The sequence below is a fragment of the Eptatretus burgeri genome, chromosome 13 (genome assembly GCF_056783735.1).
Source record: "Eptatretus burgeri isolate ZD-2024b chromosome 13, Ebu_testis_v1, whole genome shotgun sequence".
NCBI classification, from domain to species: Eukaryota; Metazoa; Chordata; class Myxini; order Myxiniformes; family Myxinidae; genus Eptatretus; species Eptatretus burgeri.
In genome coordinates, this window is record NC_140973.1 from 81,036,009 (window position 1) to 81,047,986 (window position 11,978).

At 42.7% G+C, this 11,978-nt stretch overlaps 1 protein-coding gene across 3 annotated transcripts; it reads right to left on the reverse strand.

The window, feature by feature from the left end:
• Nucleotides 1-581: 581 nt before the first annotated feature.
• MRPL16 (mitochondrial ribosomal protein L16) lies at nucleotides 582-9,047 on the reverse strand. Of its 3 annotated transcripts, none has more exons than XM_085853357.1 (4): nucleotides 8,880-9,047; nucleotides 3,988-4,056; nucleotides 3,700-3,848; nucleotides 582-1,214 (listed from the first exon to the last, which is right to left on the reverse strand). In XM_085853357.1, the coding sequence occupies exons 1-4, from the start codon at nucleotides 8,923-8,925 to the stop codon at nucleotides 729-731; spliced, it is 750 nt and encodes a 249-aa protein (XP_085709483.1). In that variant the 5' UTR covers nucleotides 8,926-9,047; the 3' UTR covers nucleotides 582-728. The 3 variants fall into 3 exon arrangements, with proteins under 3 accessions (XP_085709483.1, XP_085709482.1, XP_085709481.1); XM_085853356.1 differs by having other exon boundaries at nucleotides 8,853-9,004; XM_085853355.1 differs by having other exon boundaries at nucleotides 8,842-8,953.
• Between the last annotated feature and the right edge of the window lie 2,931 nt (nucleotides 9,048-11,978).

An 11,978-nucleotide genomic window follows, 5' to 3' on the forward strand; every position in this document is an offset into this window, starting at 1 on the left:
GTCCAAAGTCCAATATGGCCACTATGGTGGCCATTTTGAAAGAATATTTGATTTTTTTTTTGCATATCTACATGTTTTGTGATTTCCAACCAAAACAATTAAAAATTGTTTGAGAAAAAAAAGAAAAAAAAAAACTTAGAAAATTTTGCAACTTTTTTATCAACAAAATTTCGATTTTTTTTTTTTGCATTTCTACATGTTATAAGTGATTTCCAACACAAAAAAAACATGACAAAATTATAATTGCGGCTGATTTTGGAACTTCAGGTGGATATACCCAAGTAAAATCAATTTCTGTCTCAAGGAATCCAGTTATGACGAGTGAATTGAGTATGTAAAAGTTAAAAGTAAAAGGGAAAATTGCAAACTATAACTCAGTGAGCACTGTTGACGTCAAATTGAATGAATAGGATATAAGGTTCACTTGGGTGACCTCGCAGTATTGGCGGCGGAGGTTTTGCTCTCTACTGAGTGCTCCCCCTCTAGTTGGTGTAAGTTTATAGTAACAATGTGGTCTGTACAATGAAGACGAGTAAATTGGCATATTGTTAAAGGGATGTAGATAAAGCACAACACAGGCATTATGAGCCATTCCTTGTTTTGATTTATTGCATACTCATAAACGAGCATTTGAGTGTTCATAACACGCACTTCAACCCACAAGAAAAAAACTTGGAGGAATTGAAAAAAGAAAGAAAAATGTTAGTTAAATTTTTCATTCAATGTGATCACACTCGACCTTGCACTTTGAATTTCCCCCAATATTTCCCATAGTAGATGCGATCCATTGGACCGAGTTTATACCGAATTCCGAGCATGTTGTAATCTGCGATTCTTTTGAAAGTCCAAGGATTCTGGTTGTTTTCTTCACGCCATTGTTCCTGCGCTCTCATTGTCTCCAATGTCTCCTTGCTCACCGCACGGGCAGCAAATGGTAGTTTATGAGCTATCTGTGTGAGCCACGGTTCAACTTGGGAGAATTCACATTTCCCTCCAACCTCCATCACCAGCTGGCCATCTTTAACTGGCGTCACGTAGTGATCAATCGCTCCCTTTCCACCTCCCATCCGCTGTCCCAGACCTTTCCGGGTAATGGGCTTGTAAGGTGCTTCCATTCGCCAGTGCGCAAACATTGTCTTGGTGTTCATTTTACGGCTGGTGGTCAAGCGAATCATCTCAAAATGTCCCCACTTCATGTACCCACCGCCCAAGGCCTGTGAGAAAACACCATCACTGGTCTAATGAATGCTCTGACAAGTCAGAATTCACATTATCAAACGATTCTTAGAGAGATTATAAAAAGTCACAGATTTTCAAGATTACAATCAGGAAATAAAATAAAAAAGACATTAAATAAAAATAAAAAACACATGCTGCTCATTACTTTAAATGAACTTGAAGGGCACTCGGTAGAGCGTGTACCTCCGCCACGTAATGCCTGATCCATAAGAACATATCGGGCCCAATACATTTTTCAAATATCACGCAATACAGTACTACATCGTTTTTGGCCCTATCTCTCAATGGTGAAGAATCAATTTAGAAATTAAATAATTCTCATATCCAGATCCGGTTTTGGATCTTCACCAAAATCGATTCAATTTGTCCTTGTCACACACACCCAACCTGTCCACCAAGCTTCATTCAAATCCTTCCACAACTTTTTGAGATCTCTTGCTACATATCGGTTTAGCCCTTTCTCCCAATGGTGAAGAATCACTTTTAAAATTCTCGTCGTCGGATCTGGATCTTCACCAAAATTGAATCAATTCTTCCTTGTCACACACCCAACGTATCCACCAAGTTTCATCCGAATCCGTCCACAACTTTTTGAGATATCGTGCTATATATCGTTTTTGAGCCCTATCTCTCAATGGTGAAGAATCACTTTTAAAATTCTCGTAGTCTGATCCGGATCCGGATCTTCACCAACATCTAATCAGTTAGTCCTTGTCACACACTCATTCTGTCCACAAAATTTCATCTGGATCCGGATCTGTCCACAACTTTTTGAGATATCATGTGCACAGACAAACAGACAGACAAGCCGGTAGGTGGCGATGGGTCGCCGAGCATGGAAACTATAAGATATAGAGCAAAATGGATGTTATATAGCGGATAGGGAATCACCTTAAGATTATGCATTTCAAATCTCATCCAGTTCCATCTACTGATAACTACCCAGTATCCATTTGTATGAAAAGTACCGAAAATGCGGTTTGAAATCGGAAATCCCCAAAGTTCGAGGGGGTGCTGTGGGTGAACAAAGATCTAAATCGAAAATCCGGCTCGATTGTTTGTGCACAATGTATTCCAGACGATTAGTGTGAATTTTCATGACCATCCGACCATAACCCTCGGAGGAGTAGCATTTGGCGTGAAGGCACCTCCAGCTCTTGCATATTATCGATTTTTGCACTAATTGACCTTTGACCCCTGACCTAAGCGAAATCGGTCAATATGTCCTGAGGCAAAGTTGTAGTACTCATTGAGTACCATGAACCTGCAAAGTTTCATTCGTATCGATGCACTCACCTGGTCGCTAGGGGGCCTTCAATTTGCCAATTTTCGCGCATACCCTAATTGTAGGGGGCGCTGCGGGTAAACTATTCCATATATCACAAAAACCGGAATATATTTGATAGAGCATCACCTGTAGATCATTCGTGCCAAATTTCATAACGCTACGTGGGATAATGGCTTTCGGAATTGATTTCGCGTGAACGGTACCGATTTTGAAGGTTTTTCGGTTGTTGCTAGGGAACCAAAGCGTCCCTAGCAACCATCACAATTTCCAAAGCACGAGGTCATAAGATGTACCTACCACCCGAGTTTGGTCAAAATCCGCCCACGTTTACTACCAATTATGCTGATGACAAACGAACAAACATCCAAACAAACAGACAGAATTACTGACAATAAGGGTCACCTATTTCGGCGACCCAACAAACAGACAGAAAGGGGTGAAAACATAACCTCCTTCACCTTCGGTGGCGGAGGTATTTACATCACGATCAATGACACTTATTCAGAACAATGCCTAACAGGCTGTTCTGGCAACTCTGTTGTTGTAAGAGTTCATACCATTTCCTGAGCGTAGTTGCTGCCATGCAGTCTCACATCAAGGCAACCTTGACTACTACCGCTAGGAAGGCAATGGCAAACCACATGGGTGCTTTACCATTGTCTTCCCAGTGGTTGTGGTAAAGGCAGGAGTTAGACATGTGGCCAGGGTGCTGGCATACAATGGTCTACTCTGTGAAGGACAATGTGGGATATACTGTACACTCGCCTCCGAGCTGTCGCACCTGGGTTCGAATAGCGACCGAGGTATAAAGTCACTCTGGTGTTTCGCAGGTAGGGCAATTCATCAATGTGAGCGACGTCCCTCGGACGGATGACAAACTGGGCGTCCTATCTGGTGGCATTAGTTTGGTGGACATTAAGGATCCCACGGTGTTTTTTTTTTTCCACGAAGAGTCGGCAAATTATCGCCGGCACCTTAAACAATTTTCCTAATTGCTGCCACTTTCAGTCGAGTATCGTACATCGGAGTGGAAACCAATCGAGGATTGTAAGCATTGGCAAGAGACTGCTCCGGCAGAACTGACACGCCGTAAAGAGTATGGTGGTGATGATGATTGTATGAAAGAGAATGAATTGGCCTATGAAGCAAAAAGTAACTTTAAGCTAACTCACCACAATTCCAAAGCGGCCATGCTCAAAATCTCTTCCTGTGGTTGCTGGACCTCTGATATCTTGCAGACACTTTGGCGACTTCCGTGGATTTTGCACATTTGGAACTTTGCTATAGAATTTCAGTTTGTTCCTTTCTGGGATGGCTACATCTAAAAAAACATAATTGAATTAATAAATCAAGAAACAGGCAACTGGTTACATATATTCGGTAAAAATTTCAAGAAGCAGAGCAAGAAAAGAAAAGGACACAAAGGTAAATCATCAATGCAAAAAGACAAACCAGCTTACCATCATAATTGGGAGGTTCAGTGGGAATCTTGAGACCGGCAGAAAGAATCTTCCAAACCATCAATGGACCTGTCATCAAAAAAATGCCGACAAATCAAAATCCAAATCAAATCGATAATTACTCCGCGAAGAGCAAATTGCAACTCGATCAAGGTGTTGTTTTTTTTTTTTTTAATACCTGGTCGGTGAAACAGATAAATGAAAAACTCTTGTACCGAGAGAGTGCTTAGAACACCTTTCCCGATGCAGTGTTCAAGTACATAATTCAATCGAAATAAAATAATGATTTTAAATGTTGAATAAAAAAAAAAATCCGGAAGTTCAGCGCCGTTGACGTCTTATACAACACCTTCGATAACACGTCCAAGTAATGCAAAACTGGAGGTCCTTTGAAGCGGCGAGATGATTTGTATTCTACCGTGTTGAAGCATGTAATTCAAGTTGAATAAAAGAAAGATTGGAAAGGTCGTATTTGAAAATTAAATCTGGAAGTTTAGCGCCGTGACGCAGTGTCGATTACATCACCGTCGCTAACACGTCACATTCGTTCTTCGTGCCTGTTGCATGTGTCCTTTATGAAGTCCTTAAGAACAGGAAGTTTCCTGTTTGGAATGATTTTCAATTTTGTTTGAGTGCCTGGCAGGCAGAGAGAGAACAACAAAAAAACAAGCAGTCATAGACTGGTACTTACGAAATCGTCAACTTGACCTCTGACCTTGTCTAATAAAAGCTGTCTCTAGAGAAGGTAGCGACGCAAACCAGAAGTTTCTACGATGATTCTGTACCAAACCATCAAAAATCGTAACGTCGACCGAAACAAAAATCTCCATTTCTCCACGCAATTATTTAATATTATTTTATCAAAGTCACAAAACCGTAATATTCGGCCATCCACCAACAATCTTTACATAATCTGACGGCTTAGCGAGTCAGGCATGTGACGATAACCTTTATTGGGATAAAACATGACTTTTAAACACCATCTTTATCGAAAACACCGTGAGCGCGCACACGCAAAACCTTTACGAGACTCAACGACGCCTCTGCTCGAGCGCGCTGCACCACGTGACGAGCCGTGACGAGGCGAGTGAAATATTTTTTATACAATCTTAAAACGTCTCCAAAACATCCGATTTTTACCAGAATTTCGACAACCCAGTGTTAAGCGTCTTAAGCGATCGCAAAAACCAAAGACAAAATTAAAATCGAACTTAAAACGAACTCGTAACGTCGACCGAAGCAAAAATACTCCATTTCTCCACAGGAATTTACGGAATTATGTTTGACCTCACTGTGACCTTGACCTTTGACCGATTTTGACCAAAATCTAATCAGCGCTAGCCATCAGCCTCCTGAATCACGTGGTGTAATTTGACATTGGTAGCTTCTTCCGTTCTCGAGTTATCGTGCCTACAAACAAACACACAAACACACACACAAACAGAGGACGGAAGTCATCAATATATATATAAATTGTTTCCTGGTCCTGTCTGCGCATGAGCGATCGGGACAAATTCAGAACCAATGTAAAGAGTGTCGGTGCTCGAACACAACCGAACTTCTCTCCATGACTGACGTTAAATGGGTCAGACCCTGCACCAGCAACAGCGACTTTTGCCATCGTCCCGACTTGGGAATCACGCACGGTCTCGATAAACACATCAGGGCGTCCGAAGCGTTTGAGAAGTCTCCAGTGTTGATCCGTCCACTGTGTCAAACGCCTTGGTGACATCGATAGACACGTCCGTCGTTCAGCCGTTTCACCTTGCAGTTGGCGCAGACTCAAAATCATGTCAACTGTCGACCTTGAGGATCTCAAACCACATTGGCTTTCTGGTGACTGCCACATCTTTGTGGAGGATGTGAAGTAGAACTTTTGCCAATATCTTTCCAGCAACTGCGAAGAGTTAAAAAATTTCCTCAAGAATTTCCACAAGCAGATCTGTCCCCTTTGCATTTGCAATTTGAGCACCCTTGAACTGTTGTGGCCGTTCACCTGCTCTCCAACAAGCTTGGTAGGTAGAACTCCACGATTTGTTTTGTCGAACTTGTCGAACTCCTACATGATTTGTAGAACTCCAAACACCTCCTTCAAAGCATTGCCACCATAAAAGTACTTCTGCATATCTTCATCATTTTCATCAAGACGGTCTCCATTGTTCTTTCTTGGATAACCCAAAGTTTCAGCTGAAGAATGTGAAATGGAGTCAGAAAGATTTTCCTGTTGATTATTGACGTCGTAACGTTGCTCGACGTACCGCAAGCTTTGCTCCAGTTTTTATTTTTATTTTTTTATCAATGTTAACATCGGCAAGCTTGCCGACATCCAACCTCGTTGGTGCTTTTGATCCTCGTTATTTTCTTTTGATACACAATCGAGGCTCGTGGAAGAGCTCGTATCGGAAGGTTTGTTTGCAGTAGAGGGCTGACAGGATGGTCTAGACTCTGGAGGTAGGATGGTCTAGACTCGAGAGTGTAGACTTGGTAGGTAGATACACTCACCTCGAACTTGTCGAACCTGAGTTTGAATCTCGACCCAGCTACAAACTGTCAACCTGGTGCTTCACAGGCACGATGATTTATCAAGGTGTGTGTGCCGTCCCTGGACCTCCCGGCTGCCGGTATGAGTTGGTGTAAGTTAAAGATCATACGGTGTCCTGCACGGAGTAGGCAAGCCATCACCGGCACCCTGAACAAATTACAAATTCTTGCTCGAACGGTTTAAATGAAACGTCTCGGCCTGGCCAGTGGATTTGTGAAAGGATTGTGGGAATGATCGTGGCGGTTAAAGAAGAAAGATCCTTGTTTGATGTGGATTTATGTTTAATTTGGAAAGTTACAAACGGTACTCATTACATTGTCATCCATAGGACACCTTGCACCTCTCAGGACCCAAAAAGGTTTGAAGTGTAATAGCGAACGCAGTGAGCTGCATACTTAACGCATGCACGTGAGAGAATAGGAAACAACAACAACAACACAATACCCCTGGCTATTTGTAATCCGTGACATTAGCTATGACCTTTTGATTCCGGTTGTTGTTAAACGCTGTGCGGTGTATAAACACCATTGGGTTTTATTTCTATCTTGTGAATATTACTTAACGCGTGCACATGAGAGAATCAGAAACAACAAAAACAACACAATGCCCTGCCAATTGTGAATCCGTGTCGTTGGCTCTGACCCTTTTTCTTCCGTTTTTGTTTTGTTTCCGGGGTTTTTTTTTGTTTCCGGTTTTTGTCACGGGGAATGATGCGTCCCTGGAGATCATTGCATCGCCGGAGACATGAAAGACCCAAATAATATCAGACATGGTGTATATTCCCTCCACTGATTTTAATAAAGATATCTCCTGCATCATCAAAAAATAATTTTTAATCGTGATTTACATTATTTGATCGCTGATCCCGAATCCAGGCCGAAGTAACCGGAAATTGCGTTTACAGTTGTGAACCAGTTATAGGTAAAGTCAGAAGCGAATTTAAGAAGAATTCTACGTTCACTTCTAGTATTTATTTTTTTTTTAGATGAGATCCTGTTCTATGCGGTGTCGTTGTTGTTGTGAAGGTAATGTTGAGGTAATATTTATTTTTTTTAGATGAGATCCTGTTCTATGTGGTGTCGTTGTTGTTGTGAAGGTAATGTTGAGGTAATATTAATTTTTTTAGATGAGATCCTGTTCTATGTGGTGTAGTTGTTGTTGTGAAGGTAATGTTGAGGTAATATTTATTTTTGCAGATGAGATCCTGTTCTCGGCGGTGTAGTTGTTGTTGTGAAGGTAATGTTGAGGTAATATTTATTTTTGCAGATGAGATCCTGTTCTCGGCGGTGTAGTTGTTGTTGTGAAGGTAATGTTGAGGTAATATTTATTTTTTCAGATGAGATCCTGTTCTAGGTGGTGTAGTTGTTGTTGTGAAGGTAATGTTGAGGTAATATTAATTTTTTTAGATCAGATCCTGTTCTTTGTGGTGTAGTTGTTGTTGTGAAGGTAATGTTGAGGTAATATTTATTTTTTTAGATGAGATCCTGTTCTATGTGGTGTAGTTGTTGTGAAGGTAATGTTGAGGTAATATTTATTTTTGCAGATGAGATCCTGTTCTCGGCGGTGTAGTTGTTGTTGTGAAGGTAATGTTGAGGTAATATTTATTTTTTCAGATGAGATCCTGTTCTAGGTGGTGTAGTTGTTGTTGTGAAGGTAATGTTAAGGTAATATTTATTTTTTTAGATGAGATCCTGTTCTAGGTGGTGTAGTTGTTGTTGTGAAGGTAATGTTGAGGTAATATTTATTTTTTCAGATGAGATCCTGTTCTCGGCGGTGTACTTGTTGTTGTGAAGGTAATGTTGAGGTAATATTTATTTTTTCAGATGAGATCCTGTTCTAGGTGGTGTAGTTGTTGTTGTGAAGGTAATGTTGAGGTAATATTAATTTTTTTAGATGAGATCCTGTTCTAGGCAGTGGTTGTTGTTGTGAAGGTAATGTTGAGGTAATGTTAATTTTTTTAGATGAGATCCTGTTCTATGTGGTGTAGTTGTTGTTGTGAAGGTAATGTTGAGGTAATATTTATTTTTTTAGATGAGATCCTGTTCTCGGCGGTGTTGTTGTTGTTGTTGTGAAGGTAATGTTGAGGTAATATTTATTTTTTTAGATGAGATCCTGTTCTTGGCGGTGTAGTTGTTGTTGTTGTGAAGGTAATGTTGAGGTAATATTTATTTTTTTCATTGCAAAAAGACGGTTTAATTTGATATATTTAAGAAGCGAATGTAAGAAGAATTCTGCGTTCGCTTCTCGGCTTTGCCTATTCCATATTAAATCATGAGAGAACGTAAGTACATAGTCCAGCAAATCCCCCGTACATGGGTCACACCTCCTTCCGAAGGCCTGAACAACGAACCGCATCGCAGCGTCTTGTTCCTGCCGAACACGAACGACGCGGCCATTTTCAAACAACGACGTTTCCGCTTCTCGAATCGATGACGTCATGGGAAAGTGGTCTTGGTTGATAAACCCTGAATGGAGTTTTTTTGTTTTTTCTAACCACGACCGAAAGTAAGATAATTTAATTTAAAACGTGAACAAGTTTAAACGACTCGAACAGAAACCAAAACATCTAGCCGGAAACAGGAAATCATCCGCCATTACTGATCCATTGCGTTCATTGCTCATCGGCAGTTACTGTTTTCCTTGCATGATATAAATATTTTTTCAAAAGATATCGATGGAGCACTTGCGATCTTCAATAATACTTCATCCAGAGAAATATTTTGGTAAACGCGGCTCATTACACCGATTAATAACATGAACGACTGCTTCACCGCCCCAATGGGTTGAGATCGCGTGAAGTAACCGGACAAGGTGTGGAGATGGATGAGTCGAACACAAGGCTGAAGAGAGGCCGAGGGGGTTTAAAAGGAACACCGTATCCAAGTAACACAACCAACAACAACCACCACTGGTACAAGTATCCATCCCACCACCAAACCAGCATGAAAATCACATCCTCCACATCACTACATTTCCCGCCTTTTGAATATAATCACCCAAGATAAACATATACTTATACTGATGGACATACATACATATTTTTAAATATATACATTATACATACACAATACTTATGGACAAACATATATATACATTTATATGCACATACTTATGGACATATATATATATATATATATATATATATATATATATATATATATATATATATATATATATATATATATATATATATATATATATATATACACACATACTTATGGACATATATACACACATACTTATGGACACACATATATATATATATATATATATATATATATATATATATATATATATATATATATATATATATATATATATATATATATATATATATATATATATTGTTGTGGTTGACGAAATTCACAAACCACCATTCAGGTCCCTTAGGTGAGATATCTCTGTAAGTATATGTGTAGTTAGGCCCAAACCCGTTGTTTCGAGGGAATAAATGTCATTCAGTCGGGCTGCGACTCTTCAGGATAGACGTTTTTCTTTTACTATCTTTATTTTGGACCAGCCGCCATTACTACCACCACCAACCACGTCTCAACAGCCATCACAACAACAACCACCAACCACAATGCCGCTTCACAACAACAACCACCAACCACAACGCCGCTTCACAACAACAACCACCAACCACAACGCCGCTTCACAACAACAACCACCAACCACAACGCCGCTTCACAACAACAGCCACGACCTTTACCGTCACAACTCGCCACCATCGCATCACCGTCATTCCCACGCCACTTGTGGGCGCCGATGCTGGACTCGTGCAGGGCGCGCACCGAGCAGCGTGTTCAGAAACATCACAGACTTTCCGAGAAAAACGGATCAAAAACGACTCACGCCCACTTCTGTTCCGTCCTATCGGCGAGCTGGGGCGATTTGGCCCCGCCTCCAGGGCGTTGGAGTGAGGACGCTATATGCAAATTCATGGATCAAAAAGCATTCACGCCCACTTTTCCTCGGTCCAATGGGGAGCCAGTTAGAGAGGTGAAGGGTCGGAGGCAGAGGGTCAAAGGTGGGGGAGCGAAGCCACGGGGCTTATATAAACGGCTGCGTTCGTCAGTCAAGAGAGTTGAGTAAGAGTTCAGTGGGCAGTTGTGAGTTCGGAGGGGAGAAGTCAAGAGTGAAGAGTTGGGACGAGCCAAGAGAGGAGACGGAGAGGGCGATTAGATGGAGCTGTGGAGAGGTGGCGGCGGCGAAGGCGGACGAGGGGGTGCTCGCGTCGGTGCCGGGAGCTGCAGAGGGAGAGGCCAGCAACGCGACCGAGGTCGAGGAGGAGACGCTCATCGTGGGACCTGAGACAGGGTGATATCTGCCATCCCCCGAGCATCAACAACCCCCTCCTGTTTCCCCCCGCGCTGAGATAGTGCGACAAGGGGGCCCCTTTCCCACCCCCTACCAGACACTGTCCGCGAGGCCCGCGGAGTTGAGGCGCCACCGCCGCTCCGCGTCTCATCATCAGACGGGTAGGCCCGACACGGTCTCGGCCCCAGGCCCGCCTACCCCCCTCATCCTTGAGGGTGGCTCTTTTCTTTTGCTTTGGGAATATGTGTTGTCGGCGCCGTCTGTGAAGTAAAATTGTATAAGTGTTGCCGTGTGCTCGGTAGTCGGATAGCTCTGCATTGTGTTTCTCTTTTATATTTGCTTTTTGTGTGATATTGTGTTTCTTCTTCTTTTACATGTGCTTTTGGTGGAATTGTATATGTGTGCTTTCCGTTCATCGCGAAATAAATGTGAGTTATGTTGAACTGTTTTCCCGCTTCGCTTCGTCTTTTCTTTCATTGAATCTCCATCTTGCTTCACGTAAAGGGTTGGTCGTGGGCTAAAACGCCCGATAATTAATCGAACCGTCGAGGCCGACGAATAACACCGCTCGGTTATCCCGATAGTACGGAACGGGTCGCTTAAAGTGGCCCGTGTCCGAAGTCGACCTGCGGCGAGGTGCGATCGCCCGGTCTACCCTCCGTGTGGGTACTTAGGTAGGTCGAATTTGGCGAGCAACCCTATCCCACGCGGGGGCCGATTGGCACGATCGTGGTGAGACCGAAAGGTCCACCCGTGACTAGTTCCCGGCGTTAGTCCGAGAGGGTCACGACTGGATTGTCCGTCCGGTGGGCGACGTGCCGCGATTCGAGTTACGTGGCCGTCCGCACGCCGGCGGGCGCGAATCCGCAACACTGGTGTCAGGTCGTGCGATATAAACCCATCGCCCTCCTCGCGGCACTGGTATCGGAGAACGGGAAAACGGGCTCTCCTGTCTCCAATTAAATTCACGGGAATCGGTCCTGGGGTGAGAGGAGCGACCCCCGATTCCCTCCAAATTACGAGCGAGCGAAATTAACCCTTCACGAGAAGCAAGATGGCGTCTCAAGGCGAGCGGGAGCCGGGGGTATTAGAAATGGATGTAGAATGTGTAGAATCCATGGCTCAGGAT